Here is a 16,769-nt window from a genome sequence, read left to right as displayed (position 1 = left end):
CTTTTTTTCTTTTTGCTTATGTGGTGCTGAGGAATCGAACCCAGGGCCTCAGGCATGCAAGGCAAGCGCTCTACCACTGAGCCACCTTCCCAGCCCCTGTTCTACCTATATTCTACATGGTAACTTTATCCCGCATGTATGCCATACACTGCCTTGCAAACCACTGGCCAGGACAGGCGGCTCATTCTTGCTTCCTGGAAAGGGAGCATAATGGTTGAATTGCCATGTTTGAAACTTCCCACTGGTCATAGATCCTTAGGCTAAGGAGCGCAGGGGTCAGGCTCAGTGTGAGAGAGTGCATGTTAACATGTGAGGCCTCAGGTTTGATCCCGAGCACCAGAGATAGCTAATACATAGCTAAGAGAAACTAATGAATTTTGCATTCTGCAGCACAAATAAAAAGTTCTCGTGAATTTGGTGAGTGTAGGCTGTGACTGACTAGAAATGGGGATGTGCTTCTGTGGAAGATGAGAGGCCTCCTCAGGAATGTTAGGAATTTCATAAAGACGGCTTTTTTTTCCTTCTTTCCTAAGAATGAATGCCAATTCCTCTTCACAGCACAGTGAAGCTCAAAGCCTGTCCTGAGAACTGTGAGTGAAGCCCCCACTCAAGCCTTCAATGGTACTGGAGCCCCCTGTAGCTGCTACTAGGAGCCTTTGATGTACTTGCTTTTCTTTTGTGCCTTAGTTTCTTTGATTAGCAGAGACATCAAGTTGTGGGGAATGGAAGTGGGGGGAAGGGGTTTAAAGCCCTACTGGAGGTGGAGGGCCTCAGGAGATGTGGCCCTTGGGCTGGCCCATGTCACTGTAACAAGCATCAGGTAGTTCCAGATAGAGAAGACTACTACATGGGCTTTGTATCCAGCATACCAAAAATGGCTTCCAGAGGTTAATTGTGCATTTGTTGTGGTTGGGGAGAAGGCATTACTTGACTGTCTCAACAAATGCTGAGTTGTCCATGCTGTCGGAGACAGCAGACTTGGGGTTCAGGGCAGCTGGAACAGACTTGGAATCTTGCCTTGTGGCGCTTCCAGTACAAAAGGGAGGAAAGCAAATTGTAGCTTCAAACACAATCTATTTTTGCCTGTGAGCTTGATTGTGTTTTTGAAATAGTCTCAACTTGTGTAGCACAGGCAGACATTACTCCAAAAATTTAGGTTTAGAGGTGTTTGTTTTTTTGTTTTTTTAAAAGGAAGGAGAGCTGCGGTTTTGAGACAAGGTCTTGCTATGTAGCCCAGGCTAACCTAGAACTTGAAGTCCTGTCTACTTCCTGAATGCTGGGGGGGGGGGGGGGGGAGGGAAGACTAAAGGCTGAATCAAGTCTGGGAGCATGGCTCAAATGGTAGAGCACAGGATTCAGTCCCAGCACCGAAATAAAACAAGAAATGTTTAAAAATATTTTTTTGAAAGAAGAACTTGGAGAGATGAGGCATTGAGAAATCAATTTATGATGCTGGTGGCAGGAAAAAGATGGACAGAAGTTCAAATAAATGAAAAATGACCCAGCGTATGCCCCAGTGCCAGCTTTCCCTCTGGGGGCTGCCTTTCCCCTCATACTCTGCCCATGCATTGCTCTAGAATCAGGATCATCTGGACTAGCAGGATGGCAGAGGGCTCTGCAAAACACACTATTTCAAAGTGTATGAGGGCTGGGAAAGTGGCTCAGTGGTAGAGTGCTTGCCTTGCATGCCTGAGGCCCTGGGTTTGATTCCTCAGCACCACATAAGCAAAAAAGAAAAAAAGCAGGAAGTGACGCTGTGGCTCAAGTGGTGGTAGAGCGCTAGCCTTGAGCTGAAGAGCTGAGGGACAGTGCCCAGGCCCAGAGTTCAGGCCCCACGACCAGACCCCCCACCCCCCCCAAAAAAAAGTATATGAAAATGGGAGTCTAGATCAAGAAAAAAACAAAGCATAGGAGAGGGTAGGAGGCAGGATTGATATATGGAATTCAAGGCCCTGAGTCTCCATCAGAGAGGTATTCTAACCCATTATTTACAATACCACTATAAGTTGTAATCCTGAACCATAAAGGTAAAATTTCTACATCTTCACTAGTAATTTCAGAAGTTTACAGTTTAAAAGGCTCGTCTTTTTTTTTTTTTTTTAATCAGTTGTCTGTTGGTGATTTGTCATGTGAACCCTGCAGGTTTGGACTGTGTGGGAGGAAGATTACTAAATACAGAGCATTCACTGCCTTATGAAATTTACCCAGGAAATAGCTTAAGGGCATAGGAGTTGGAAAATACTTCTCCACTGAAAAGAGTTCAGCCAACTAGGGATGATCAGATGGTGGTATGGAATACAGTATTAGAACCCTTTTTATAGAACTATCTGCATAGTAAGGTTCTTGTTCACTGATTTGGGACAGAGTTGTGCTGGGATGTAGTTTTGTTTACCAGTTTGTTTTCACCTGCAACCTCCAATAAAAGTGTCTGTGGCGTCTGACTGGCTTGACTGCCAGAGCCAGTCAGATGGATTTATTTGCATATTCTTTGGCCAGATTCCTTTGCTTTCCTTATCCACAGATCTCTTGTGTTTACGAGACCTTTCCATCTGACCGCTTGGGTTGCATTCTCCATTCCCCTGGTCATGTTCTTGAAGTAGCTCTGGTGTGAAGCCTAAAGTCACTCGACATGATTTAATTTGCCTGTACCAATAGTGACAAATGATTTGTGCATTTTTGTTCAGAGTCTCATCTTCCTGGCAAGTCAAGCTAATTAATGCCTTTGCACTCAGAAAAGATGTGTTTACTGGTTTTCTAGCCATATTTGGCAATGTGTAGTAAATAGCCACCCCTGTCTTCTTTCCCTTACCCTTGGAGTTGTTGATGTATTACAAGATTTTCTAGCTTTTCTTTTTCAGCTTTGAAACTACTGCATCTTATGAGAAGAGCTAAGCTTGTTGGCAGAATCAACTTGCCAGTGGCTTAGTTATTCCCCAATGCTTTGGAAATTTTGAGAGTTGGGAAAACTCTGAGAATTTAGGGAATCAAACTCAGGAATCCCAAAGTTGGTTGCATGGTGCCATTGGTTTAGGGGCTGAACACAGGACCGGTCTATAGCTGAGCAAACTACATGCATTTGAGTTTGAACTTTTTTGTCACATACTGAAATGTAAGTCAGCCCTAAATAATCAAAACACTTTATTTTTCTTTTTTTTTAATTGGAACTTTCTGAAGAAAAAGTGGTGTGTAAAACAATTTGATATTTAAGACAATAAAGTTTTTATCATAAGACTTTGGTTTGATCAGTTTCTTTTAAATTGAGGTGGTTGCCTCACTTCTTTCTTTCTCTGTCTTATGCCCCCTTTAAATGCTTACACCCAAGCCTTGTAACCTGTGGCCAGCTTCATGCTTGGGCCAGAAGCAGTGAGTGTCCTGAGACATGGATTTTGTAGCTGTTATGCCATGACACATGGAGCTGACGATGGAGTGCAGTGGTTGAGGCTTGACTGCAGCCAGACTGCCTGGGTATCAATTCTCTATTTGCCACTTAGCTTATATGATGGGGCAGTAATATAAGTTCCTCCGTTTTCTCACCAGTAAAATGAGGAATAATAAGGTTGATTGTAGGAATTTGAACAAGTTCTCATTAGATGTGAGGCAGTGTCCATTGTCTCTCCAGGGATTTGAAGTTGCTCAAAGGACTTACCAGAAGTGCAGCGAGGTCTCTGCCCCAGAGACCTCTGTGTGGGCCCTAGACACCAGGATCTACCTCCTTTAGTGGGTCTCGTCCAAGACTGCCTTAGACGCCAGCACCAGCAGCCACACTAGGAAATGAGTGAGGGTGGTCTTACCATACCAGGCCTAGAAAGTGGTGTGTGATGTGTGAGTCACTTCTGCCCCCATTTCACTGTTGGGACTCGATCACATGACCATGCTAGGCCACAAGGCAGGCTGTACAGTATAAACTACTTGTTGGTTTTTCAGACAGGGTTTTGGTATGTAGCTTAGACTGGCCTAATGTTTCCTGCTTTGATGTCTTCTGGGATTACAAGTGTGTGCTGCTATACCCAGGTAAGAAGTTGTTTGGTTTTTCTTTTCTTTTCTTTTCTTTTTTTTGTCGGTCATAGGGCTTGAACTCTGGGCCTGGGCGCTGTTCCTCAGCTCTTCAGCTCAAGGCGAGCGCTCTACCACTTGAGCTACAGCGCCACTTCCGGTTTTCTGGTGGTTTATTGGAGATAGGAGTCTCACGGTCTTTCCTGCCCGGGCTGGCTTTGAACCGCAATCCTCAGATCTCAGCCTCCTGAGTAGCTAGGATTATAGGCGTGAGCCACCAGCACCCGGCTTTGGTTTTTATTTTCAACCCCTTGAGGTCCCACATATTCCTACTCTATTCATTGTTTTTTGTTTGTTTTTTTTTTGTCAGTTGTGGGGCTTGAACTCAGCCTGGGTTCTATCCCTCAGCTCCTCAGTTTAAGGCTAGCACTCTACTGCTTGAGCCACAGTGCCACTTCTGGTTTTCTGGGTGATTTATTGGAGATAAGAGTCTCATGGCTGGGCGCTGGTGGCTCATGCCTGTAAACCTACCTACTCAGGAAGCTGAGATCTGAGGATCGCGGTTCAAAGCCAGCCCAGGGAAGAACAGTCTGTGAGACTCTTATCTCCATAAACTATCAGAAAACCAGAAGTGGCACTGTAGCTCAAGTGGTAGAGTGCCCGCCTCAGAGTTCAAGCCCTAATGCCAGACAAGAAAAAAAAAAGTCTCACAGACTTTCCTGCCTGGGCTGGCTTTGAACCACAACCCTCAGATCTCAGTCTCCTAAGTAGCTAGGATTACAGGTGTGAGCCACTGGCACCCTACTTCAATTCCTTGTTATACCTGTTTATGATCAGCCAATTCTCTCTCTTTTTTTTTTTTTTTTTGGATCCGGTAGTGCGGCCTGAACTCTGGGCCTGGGTGCTGTCCCTCAGCTCTTCATCTCAAGGCTAGCGCTCTACCACTTGAGCCACAGCACCACTTCCAGCTTTTTTCTTTTTTATAATCAGCCAATTCTCTACTGAGCTTAGGTCCTTCTGAAAAGACCATAACATAGAAGCCAACATACTACCATGATGGAAGTTTTTCTTCCTAATGAGAATTTTAGGCTGTTGGAATGTCCAAGTCACCACAGGAGGCAACCATTTCAGTGTTTTGTCGTCCTCAGTAACATGGATCTCCATTTTTGCAGCCTTTTTTTTTTTTTTTAATTTAGCCAGGGGCTAAATTGAACTCAGGGCCTCACATTTGCTTGGCTTCTTTGCCTGATTGGTATTCTATTACTTGAGTCATGCCTCCAACTCTGCCTTTTGCTGGATTTCTTTTGGAATGGAATTTTATGGATTTTCCAGGCTAGCTTCAAATATCAATCAGATTTCCAGCTTTCATGTAGCTAGAATTACAGGTATAATCAAGCCACCAAGCCAGTGTCAGCTTTTTATGACAAACCAAGTTCCATTTCAGTAACAATTTCTGTGTGAATTATGGCAAGCTAACTGCTGCAGCAAACCAGCCGCAAATGTCAGTTTATCAATTAAACCTTACTTCTGGGGCTGGGAATATGGCTTAGTGGTAGAGTGCTTGCCTAGCCTGCCTGAAGCCCTGGGTTCGCTTCCTCAGTACTACATAAACAGAAAAAGCAGCTTTTTTTTAGTAGTTTACTGGATATCAGAGTCTCACAGGTTTTTTGAGTAGTGTATTGGAGATAAGAGTCTCACAGAGGGTGCTGAGAATGAATGTAGCTTAGTGGTAGAGTACTTAGCATGCATGAAGCCCTGGGTGTGATTCCTCAGTACCACATAAACAGAAAAAGCTAGAAGTGGAGTGGTGCTGTGGCTCAAGTGATAGAGCACTAGCCTTGAGCACAGAGGCTCAGGGATATTGCCCAGGTACTAAGTTTAAGCCCAGGGCCGGCCAGCGACTTTTCTGTCTGGGCTGGCTTCGACCATGATCATCAGATTTCAGTCTCCCGAGTAGCTAGGATTATAAGCATGAGCCACTGGTGCCCAGCCCAAGCTATGTTTTTAAGATTCTTGAAGAACTTAAATTGTCTTGGGGGAGTTAAATAACCAAGGTAGAATAATTGTTTTGTGCTTTGTGTTCCACGAGGTCTTTATTTGAGAGACTCAGTGTACAGACAGCTAGCTGGCTAAGCAGGGAATGGCTCAGATAAACCCCTGCCTCTGTGGTTGTCCTTCCTTACCTGCCTAAAAGTATGAGCATAGAGGCTATTTCTAGTTGCTGTTCAGATTTCAACCTTTGCTATTCAGTTTCATTTGAAATGAGATTTATAGTATTTGAGAAAGAAAGAGCTCTGGTTAGTAAGAGTAGAATGGAAAGAGGGTATTCTTGACTGAGAAAAAAAAGGGAAGTATTAAAACACCATGAAGACTGGGTTGGGCTCAGTGGTAGAGTGCTAGTTGAACAATTCTCACACCTCAAAAATAAACTAGGCTCAGCACTGATGGCTTATGCCTGTATCCCTAGCTTCTCAGGAAGCCAATATCTGAGGATTAAGGTGTTTTGTTTTTTTTTTGGGGGGGGGGGAGTCCGGTCATGGGACCTGAACTCTGGGTCTGGGCACTGTCCCTCAGCTCTTCAGCTCAAGGCTAGCGCTCTACCACTTGAGCCACAGCGCCACTTTGGACTTTTTTCTTTTTTGCTTATGTGGTGCTGAGGAATCGAACCCAGGGCCTAAGGCATGCAAGGCAAGCGCTCTACCACTGAACCACCTTCCTAGCCCATGAGGATTAAGGTTTGAAGACAGCCCAGGTTTAAAAAAAAAAATCTATAAGACATTTATCACGCCGGGCATCGGTGGCTCATGCCTGTAATCCTAGCTACTCAGGAGGCTGAGATCTGAGAATCGCAGTTCAAAGCCAGCCCGGGCAGGAAAGTCTGTGAGACTTATCTCCAATAAACCACTAGAAAGCTGGAAGTGGTGCTGTGGCTCAAGTGGTAGAGCGCTCACCTTGAGCTGAAAAGCGCAGGGACAGTGCCTAAGCCCAGAGATCAAGCCCTACCACCGACAGAAAAAAAAAAAAATTATCACCAATGAACCAGCAAAACACCAAAAGTGGAGGTGTGGTTCAAATAGCAGAGTACTAGCCTTGACTGAAAAGGTTAAGGGACTGCTGGGCGCCAGTGGTTCAAGCCTGTAATCCTAGCTACTCAGGAGGCTGAGATCTGAGGATTGCGATTCAAATCCAGCCCAGGCAGGAAACTCGGTGAGACTGTTATCTCCAATAAACCACTAGAAAACCAGAAGTGGTGCTGTGGCTCAAGCGGTAGAGCACTTGCCTTGAGCTGAAGAGCACAGGGACAGTGCCCAAGCCCAGAGTTCAAGCTCTAGGACTGACAAAAAAAAAAGGGCGGGGGACGGAGATCAGGCTCATAGTTCAAGCTCCAGTACTGGCACCAAAGATAAACACACAAGCCTATAAAAAACAAAGAATCAAGGAGGAAAAAGCATGGGGGAAGGGGTGGTGATTATAGCCAAAAATCCATGCCTATAGCTTCCAGGAGGAAAATGTAAGGGTAGACAGTCATTTATAAGTAGGAGCCAAGGAAATAATGCTGTGGCTTAAAGTGGTAGAGTACTAGCTTTGAGTGAAAATGCCAATGGACAGCACCCAGGCCCTGAGTACAAGCCCCATGACTGACAAAAAATTAAAAATTAAAAATAAAATTTCAAGCTTGGCACTGGTGGTTCACACCTGTAATCCTAGCTACTAAAGGGGTTAAAATCTGAGGATTGCAGTTCAAAGCCTGCCTGGTCAGGAAAGTCCATGAGATTCTTATCTCCAGTTAGCCCTCAGAAAACCAGAAGAGGAGTTTGTCTCAAAGTAGTAGCACACTGGCCTGTCCCTGAGTTCAAGCCCCAGGACCAGCAAAAAAGATAAAACAAAAATAAAATTTGGACTCCTTTCTTCCCATCCTGTGTCCAACCCATCCAACTTCAAGCTGTAATAGAAACCTGAACCAGTAGGCAGCATCCCTCCTCACCCAGGGAAGCAGCAGATCCCCCCTGCCCCACCCTCCTTCACCTGCATGCTGTCCTGAGCTCTCTGCATCTGTGAGAGTGTACAAACCCAGCTGGAATGCCTCCAAAGCCCCTCCTTACCCCTCTGCCTTCACTTCCTACTTTCCTCCCCTCCCCCTCTCTGTGATCCTACTCCCAGCCAGGGCCCTGGAACTGCTCTTCCTTCACCTAGAATGCTCCTCCCTTAGATGCTTCCTGGTTTCATCTCTCATTTCTTTCAGGTCTGAGTGTGTGTGTGTGTGTGTGTACTGGAGCTTGAACTTGGGGCCTTGTGCTCCCTCTCAGCGTTTTCACTCAAAGCTGGCATTCTACCACCTGACTCACACCCCACTTCTGACTTTTTTTTGTGATTTCTTGGAGTCTCATGGACTTTCTTGCCTGGGCCTAGGCTGGTTCAAACCATGATCTTAGCCTCCTGTAAAGCTAGGATTACAGGTGTGAGCCAACAGTGCCCAGCTCAGATCTTTTCTTAAGCTTTACCTGTAAGGTCCGCTCCTGGATGGCCAGCAGACTCCACCCTCCTTGCAGCAAATTCTCCACCCAGTACCTGCGTTACCTAGGCAACTGGGACACCTGGAAGAGGTCACATCTGCATCCGCTGAGGTCACATCTGAATTTGATGTGGCCACATCTTTCTCCGCCCATACCCTACATAAGGCCTAGCGCAGGCCCAGACTCTCTCTTGCTGCTCTTTTCTAGCTCTTTCTATCTCGCTGCTCTTTTCTAGCTCTCTCTGCTCTCTCTATGCTCTAGCTCTTTCCTCTCTCTTTCCTCTCTTTCCCAGCTCTCTCATTCCCAGGCCTTTCCCAGCCACGTGGAGTGTCAACCTTGCCTGGTCCCAGCAGGTCTACTAAATAAACCTATCCCTTACCTGAATACCACGTGACTGGTGCTGTTCTTACTCGGCTACTTCTTTTTAAAAACCTAACATTACCTAATAAGGCCTTTCGCCTACTTCTTTATCTAAAATTGTAGCTGCTATCTAAGGGACAGTTCCCAGGTCCTGAATTCAAGTTCTAATACCAGCAAAAAGATAGATGAAAAGATAAAGATATAGATAGACAGACAGACAGAGAGAAAAGATAAAGAGAGATAATAACTGATATATTACATATATACAGATCTCATTATATTCCCAGGCTGGCCTTTAACTCCTAGGCTCAATTCCTCCTTCTATATCAGTGTCCCAAGTAGCTAGGACTACAGGTGTATGTAGCCCTAAACTCTTCACCTCTTCCCCAGGGTTTTTTCTTTGTCTTGTTTTTGTTTTTGCCAGTCACAGGGCTTGAACTCAGGACCTGGGCACTGTCTCTAAGCTTCTTTTGCTCAAGGCTAGCGCTTTACCACTTGAGCCACAGCACCATTTTCAGCTTCTTCTGTTTATGTGGTACTGATGAATCGAACCCAGGGCTTCATGCATACTAAGCAAGCATTCTACCAGTAAGCCACATTGCCAGCCCCAACGGGTTCCTGAGATAGAGTCTGGCTCAAGCTGGCTCACAGTCTTTCTGCTTCAGCATCCCAAGTGCTATGCCAGGATTACAGGTGTGCTCTACCATTCTGATTTCCTTTTCTTCTTTTAAATAACCCTCTCGAATGACTTTTTAGAGATGAAACTGACAGAATTTTTTTCCTGCCTTTTTTCTCTCTGAGGCAGTCTACATCACTGCAAAGAGCACTAGTGGCTCACATCTGTAATCCTAACTATTCAGGAAGCTGAGATCTGAGTATCCTGGTTCAAGACCAGCTCAGGCAGGAAAGTCCCTTAAATGTTTTTTTTTTTTTTCTTTTGGCCAGTCCTAGGGCTTGAACTCGGCCTGGGTACTGTCCCTGACCTTTAGCTCAAGGCTAGAGCTCTACCACTTGAGCCACAGTGCCACTCTGGCTTTTTTGAATAATTTATTGGCGATGAGTCTCACAGACTAGCTGGGTACCAGTGGCTCATGCCTGTAATCCTAGCTACTCAGGAGGCGGAGATCTGAGGATCGAGGTTCAAGCCAGCCTGGGCAGGAAAGTCCAGGAAACTCTTATCTCCAATAAACTACCAAAAAACCAGAAGAGGTGCTGTGGCTCAAGTGGTAGAGTGCTAGCCCTGAGCTGAAGAGCTGAAGAACAGTGCCTAGGCCCAGAGTTCAAGCCCCACAACCGACAAAAAAAAAAGTCTCACAGACTTTTGGCTGGCTTCACACCGCAATCCTCAGATCTCAGATGCCTGAGTAGCTAGGATGACAGGCGTGAGCCACCAGAGCCTGGCTCCAATGAGACTCATCTCCAATTAACCATAATCCAGAAGTAGCTATGTGGCTCAAGTGGTACAGGGCCAGCCTTCAGTGAAAAAGCTAACTGAAAGCATCCAGGCCCTGAGTCCAAACCCTAACACAGGCACCAAAAAAATAAAATGGAATATTAAGAGGCCCCCACACCCCTCTCTAGGTTCTTTTTTTTTTTTTAATTTTATATTATTTTATTTGAGAACATACTGTACAGAGGGGTTACAATTACATGGGCAGGATAATGCATACATTTCTTACCAAGCATTGCAGCCTCCTCTTTTGTTTACCCTTCACCTCCCTTCCCAGCCTCCCCCCTCCCCCCCACTCTCTAGGTTCTTGCCTGGCCTCCCATCTTGCCTCAACTGATGGCACTGAGCATTGTGAGACTTACAAGAAGACAATATTAAACACATACACATTGAAATCCTTTGTCCTGTGTCACTGATTTGGAAGCAAAGGCGGAGAATGACTTGCCTGTGGCCTTGGCATGAATCAGTCCAAGCTTTTAATTCTTGTTGCCTTTTGACTCAGAGTCTCATGCACCTCCCATGTGACCAGCCAAGTCTTGCACAACAAATAAATGGGCTTCAATTGTAAATGTAAATGACTCCCAACAACAGAACTAAGAGGCATTCTGTGTTTTCCTGGCAGTGTATGTCCCCTGTCAGAACTCGGCACAGAACCATTACCTATGCAGGAACACACCTGACCTCTTCTCAGGCTTGTCAAGCCAGTCATCTCTCTCTTCTCCCACCACTGCATTCCAGTGCAATCTTAGGAAACCTGGTGGGTAGGGAAATGGTAAGTCCTTCTAAAAGCTGGATACCAGTGACTTGCACCTGTAATCCTGACTATTCAAGAGGCTGAGATCTGAGGATTGTGGTTTGAAGCCAGCTCCTGCTGGCAGGAAAGTCCATAAGAGTCTTTCTTTTATTTTTTTTTTTGGGTCCAGTCATGGGGCCTGAACTCTGGGCCTGGGTGCTGTCCCTCACCTCTTCAGCTCAAGGCTAGCGCTCTACCACTTGAGCCACAGAACCAGTTCCGGCTTTTTCTGCTTATGTGGTGCTGAGGAATTAAACCCAGGGCCTCATGCATGCAAGGCAAGGACTCTACCACTAAGCCACCTTCCCAGCCCCTCCATAAGAGTCTTATCTCCAATAAACCACCAAAAAGCTCAAATTAGAGTTGTGGCTCAAGTGGTAGAGCACTAGGCTTGAGTGAAAAAGCTCAGGGACAGGGGCCCATCAACTGCCTGGACATTGATGAAAATGAACTAAGCAACTGGAGAGTGGTGATGGGAGGGAGGGAATGAGAGAGAAAGAAGGAACAGCTGGTACTATGCAAAAGGATAGAAAAGTATGTAACACCCGATTTGGAAGAAACTGTCTTATTGTTAAAGTTTGTAGAGTTCATAAACTTTGTAGATTAAGATGATGAGGATTATCACAGTGAAGGTTAAAATGTGTTTGTGACCTTAGCTAAGTATAACTATGCCACAGTATTGTGAAACATATGTAGTCACTTAAATTCAATAAAGAAATAATTGGAGAGAAAAAAAAAAAAAACTCAGGGCCAGAGGCCAGGCCCTGAATTGACCATTTCCCGCCCCCCTCCCCCCCAATGTACATGGAAGAAAATAATACAGCAGAAATGTCACCACCTTTCTTGTGTACATGACTAGCCAAATGACACCTCTGGCATATACCAAGGAAGATAAATCCTTGAATCATCAATGCATTCCAGTCATGAAGAGCCATTTGTTAGAAGATTGTGTCCAGCACTTGCTATTCAACAGCAGAAAAGAATCACAAAGCTTCCTAGTTCCTCTTTGGGGCTAAGGAGGTTTTCATGAGCCAGCATTATATCCCACAGGTTGGGATGTGCAGACTCAATGGCCAGGAGGGAGGAAGTAAGAAGGGAGTCATTCAGGCTGAACTTCTTCCACCTTGCCACACTTTTTTTTTTTTTTCCAGTCTTGCAGCTTGTACTCAGAACCTGGAAATGTCTCAGTGCTTTTTTTGCATAAAGTTGGCACTCCACCACCTGAGCCTCAGGGCCAGTTCTGGCCTTTTCTGTTTATGTGGTACTGAGGAATCGAACCCAGGGCTTCATGCATGCAAGGCAAGCAGTCTACCACTAAGCTACATTCCCAGCCTCCACAAATACCTTTGTACATCTGGCTAATTTTTCATCAGTCAATGTAATGTGTTCTCTCTGCCCAGATATCAACTGTAGTCTTGATTTTCCTTCTTTTTTTTTTTGGGTGTGTGTGTCTGTGTGTCAGTCATGGGGCTTGAACTCTGGGCCTGGGTGCTGTCCCTTAGCTCTTCAGCTCAAGGCCAGCATTCTACCACTTGAGCCATAGCACCACTCCTGGTTTTCTGGTGGTTAATTGGAGATGAGTCTCATGGACTTTCCTACCTGGGCTGGCTTTGAACTGTGATCCTCAGATCTCAGCCGCCTGAATAGCTAGGATTATAGGCATGAGCCACCGGTGCCTGGCTCCCTTTTTTTTTTTCTCTTTTTTTTGGGACTTGAACTCAGGACCAGGGTGCTGTCCTTGAGGTGTTTTTGCTCAAGGCTAGTAAGCCACAGCTCCACTTCTAGCCTTTTTTGGTGCTTACCTGGTGCTTAAAGAGTCTCACAACCTGGCTGGGAAGGTGGCTCAATGGTAGAGTGCTTGCCTCACATGCATGAGGCCCTGGGTTCAATTTCTCAGTACCATATAAGCAGAAAAAGCCAGAAGTGGTGCTGTGGATCAAGTGATAGATTGCTAATCTTGAACCGAAGAGCTGAGGGACACCTCCTAGGCCCAGAGTTCAGGCCCTACAACCAATAACAACAACCACAAAAGAAAAGAGTCACAACTTGCTTGTCCCAGAGGGCTTCTAACTACAATGCTCATATTTTAGCCTCCTAAATTGTCAGGATTACAGGATTACAGGGTCTGTAATCCCTCCTGTAAAAGGGATTGGATTTAATTGCTCAAGCAGGTATTCTACCGCTTGAGCAGAACCCCCAGTACCGCTTTTTTGCAAGTTATTTTGGAGATTGGACCTCAAGGACTTTTTTTGGGGGGGGAGGGTCCGGTTGTGGGGTCTGAACTCTGGGCCTGGGCACTGTCCCTCAGCTCTTCAGCTCAAGGCTAGAGTTCTACCACTTGAGCCACAGCACCACTTCTGACTTTTTTCTTTTTTGCTTAAGTGGTGCTGAGGAATTGAACCCAGGGCCTCAGGCATGCAAGGCAAGCACTGTACCACTGAGCCACCTTCCCAGCCCCACCTCAAGGATTCTGCCTACATTGTCTTCAAAACACAATTCTCGGGCCGGGCGCTGGTGGCTCACGCCTGTAATCTTAGCTACTCAGGAGGCTGGGATCTGAGGATCATGGTTCAAAGCCAGCCTGGCAGGAAAGACCTTGAGACTCCTATCTTCAATAAACCACCAGAAAACCAGAAGTGGCACTGTAGCTCAAATGGTAAAGCACTCGCCTTGAGCTGAACTTGAGCTGAGGGACTGCGCCTAGGCCCAGAGTTCAAGCCCCATGAAGGACAAAAACAAAACAAAACAAAACACAATCCTCTGGGTCTCAGCCTCCTGGGTAGTTAACTAGGAATGTCACCCAAGGCTTCCTATCCTTATTTTGTCCTCTTCCCAGACCCATGGAAATTATATTTTATTTTTCTGAGTTCTGTGTGAATAGAAAATCCTTGGGTTTAATTGCTATAGAAATTTTTTTTCCGGGGCTGGGAAGTTGGCTCAGTGGTAGAGTGCTTGCTTTGCATGCATGAGGCCCTGGGTTTGATTCCTCAGCACCACATAAGCAAAAAGAAAAAAGCCGGAAGTGGCGCTGTGGCTCAAGTGGTAGAGCGCTAGCCTTGAGCTGAAGAGCTGAGGGACAGCGCCCAGGCCCAGAGTTCAGGCCCACGACTGGACCCCCCCCCTGCCAAAAAAAAAGAAAATTTTTTTCCCCTAAAGGTTAGCCCAAGTCCTAGAAGTTGACTACAGTCTGCAAAACTGTGAAGACATTCTTGGCCCAGAAAAGTAGATAAATATTGGGATCTGAATCCCGGGTTTGTGTCTGGGCTCTATCACTTGCAGTATGATTTTCAGGCAAATTCCTGAACTCTTGACTCTTGAGGTGTTTGTAGCAGAGGCTGGTGTGAGTCCACAGGAGGCAGAGTCATGGGTTCCCTGCAGGGTAGAAAGTCTGACCTTCATCATTCGTGCCAGGAACTCCTGCAGAAAGGCCCAAAAGACCTAATGAATGTAATAATCCAGGTTTTCTTTTTTGTTTTCCTGAGTTTTTTGATGGCCCCTTATCCAGTGACATAAAAAGAAAAAAATTTGGGCTGGGAAGATGGCTCAATGGTAAAGTGCTTGCTTTGCATGCATGAGGCCCTGGGTTCGATTCCTCAGCACCACATAAGCAGAGAAAGCAGGATGTTGCACTGTGGCTCAAGTGGTAGAGTGCTAGCCTTGAGCTGAATTGCTGAAGGGCAGTGCCCAGGCCCAGAGTTCAGGCCCCATTACTGGCTAAATAAATAAATAAAATTAGAAGGTTGTCCCACTATCTTTGGAAAACAAGGATTTGGTGAGGGGTTTGGATGTGGAGGTGGAGTCCCTCTCCTACTGGCTTTCAGATTTGGAGGTGTCTTGGGGCTCAAAGTAGCTTGAACAGAAACTAGGGAATGGTGTGCAGTCAGGGCAGAGAACTGGAGGTCTGAGAATTGAAAGAAGGGACTAATGAGTATTAGGAGTAAATACTTTATTTGGGGACCAAGTAAAGCTGGAAGACTGCGAACTCTGTAGAGTGCTGGTGAGTTTGGAAAGAGGTTGACATGGCGGGTCTCGGGTCTGGGGGTCTCAGGTATGGAGGGAGGACCGGGGCCCTCGGGATAGGGAGGGGCTGAATTAGTGGGTGAGAGTGGGAAGCAGAGCCAGGCCGCTGATACCCTCAGGCCTGGAGGGGCTGCTGGTCTGGGCAAGTCCTGGGGGTCTGTGTGGGCCTGGTCTGTGTGAGTCTCAGTGTTTGTGGGGGGAAGGAAAGGGGGTCCCCAGATGTGTGGGTCCCAGGGCCTATTGGCCCCACTTCTTTGGGTCTCCGGACTTGTGGGACCCCAGGTCTGTAAATCCCTGGGATCGGTGGGTTCCAGGTTTATAAGTCTGCTGGTCTCTGGGATCTCTGGGTCCCAGGTCCGTGGGTCATGGATCTGTTGGGCCCTGGTATTTATGGGTCCCAGGTCTGTGGGCCCAGGATCTGTGGGTACCGCGTCTGTAAGTCCCTGGGATCTCTGGGTCCCAGGCCTATGGATATCTGGAATCCGCGGGTCCCCGAGATGCGTGGGTCCCGGTCTGCGGGCCCCGGCCCGGGAATCGCGGGCGGGCGGCGGGGCGCGGGTCCCCGTGGCGCCGCCCTGCCTGACATCAGTTCCGCCGGCGGCGCGCGCGGCCTCCTCCCTCCTTCCCCGCCCGCCGCGCTCGGAGCCGCCGGGCCGGGGTTGGAACGAGGCCCGGGCGGGCGGGCGGGCAGGCGAGGCCGGGCGGCGGGCGGCGGGGCCCGCGGCCGGCACGACGGAGCCTCCGCACGGCCGGCGGCAGCGGTTGGCGGCGGCCCGGGGCCCGCGGCGAGGGCGGCGGCGGCGGGGCGGCGGCGGCGCCATGGAGCCGCGGGAGGTGAAGGACCGGATCCTGGAGAACATCTCGCAGTCGGTGAAGAAGGTGAGCGCGGCTGCGGCCTCCGCGACCCGAGGGACCCGGAGGACGCGAAAGACCCGGCCCCGCCCGCCCGGGCCTCCGCGGCCCCGGCACCCGCTCCGGGCCGTCGTTGAAGGCCGGCACCCGGGTCCGGGCAGCCCCGGGCGGACGGGGGGAGCCCGCAGCATCCCTGCATCCCGGGCGCAGGCCGCGGGACGAGCCCCGGCTTCCCCGCCCCGTGACCCCGCGGCAGCCCCGCGGTCCGCGAAGTCCCCGGGCGACCTCGCCGGGATCGCGGTTCTCGGGCAAGGTGACCGCGGGCTGTGCCAGCCCCACGGCGGCAGCGAGGCGGGTTGCGCGGTGATCCGACCGCGGGCGCCTGCTCGAGGGGCTGGCGGAGCCGGGGTCGGGGCCGGGCACCGGGCCGGTGGCCGCGCCTGCCACCCCAGCCCGGGGAAGCCCGGCCGGAGGATCCAGTTCAAAGCCAGCCTGGCTTTGAACCCGGGACCCTGGCTCAGAAAAGAACGAGGAAAGCTAGCATTTACAATGAAGTCAGCGTGTCGGGGAGAAAAAGCCTCACCGTGGATGAATTCACATCCGCTGAGAACCCAAGTGCTCAGCCAGAACGGAGCTTTTTTCTTTCCCTATTTTGATTTCTTGGTTCACCTGCTTGGCTGAGGAACGGGTGAGAGTGTGAGAGTGTGTGAGTGTGTGTTAGGTAGAGGGACTCAATAGTTATTTTACTACCTACAGGCATCAAAACAAGAAAATTACACACACACAC

At 48.1% G+C, this 16,769-nt stretch overlaps 1 protein-coding gene across 2 annotated transcripts in view; it reads left to right on the top strand.

Annotated features, from left to right (window-relative positions):
- The first annotated feature begins 15,831 nt into the window (after positions 1–15,831).
- Plekhm2 (pleckstrin homology and RUN domain containing M2) overlaps positions 15,832–16,769 on the top strand; it is a 38,124-nt gene continuing 37,186 nt past the window's right edge. For both annotated transcript variants that reach the window (XM_070037880.1, XM_070037879.1), the window contains exon 1: positions 15,832–16,009. In XM_070037880.1, coding sequence (XP_069893981.1) covers positions 15,950–16,009 — 60 coding nt within the window. In that variant the 5' untranslated portion in view covers positions 15,832–15,949. The remainder of the gene's footprint in view (positions 16,010–16,769) is intronic.

Source organism: Dipodomys merriami, unplaced genomic scaffold (assembly GCF_024711535.1).
Source record: "Dipodomys merriami isolate MVZ:Mamm:240054 unplaced genomic scaffold, mDipMer1.0.p SCAF_28, whole genome shotgun sequence".
Lineage (NCBI taxonomy): Eukaryota > Metazoa > Chordata > Mammalia > Rodentia > Heteromyidae > Dipodomys > Dipodomys merriami.
This window is presented reverse-complemented; position numbering and strand designations above follow the sequence as displayed.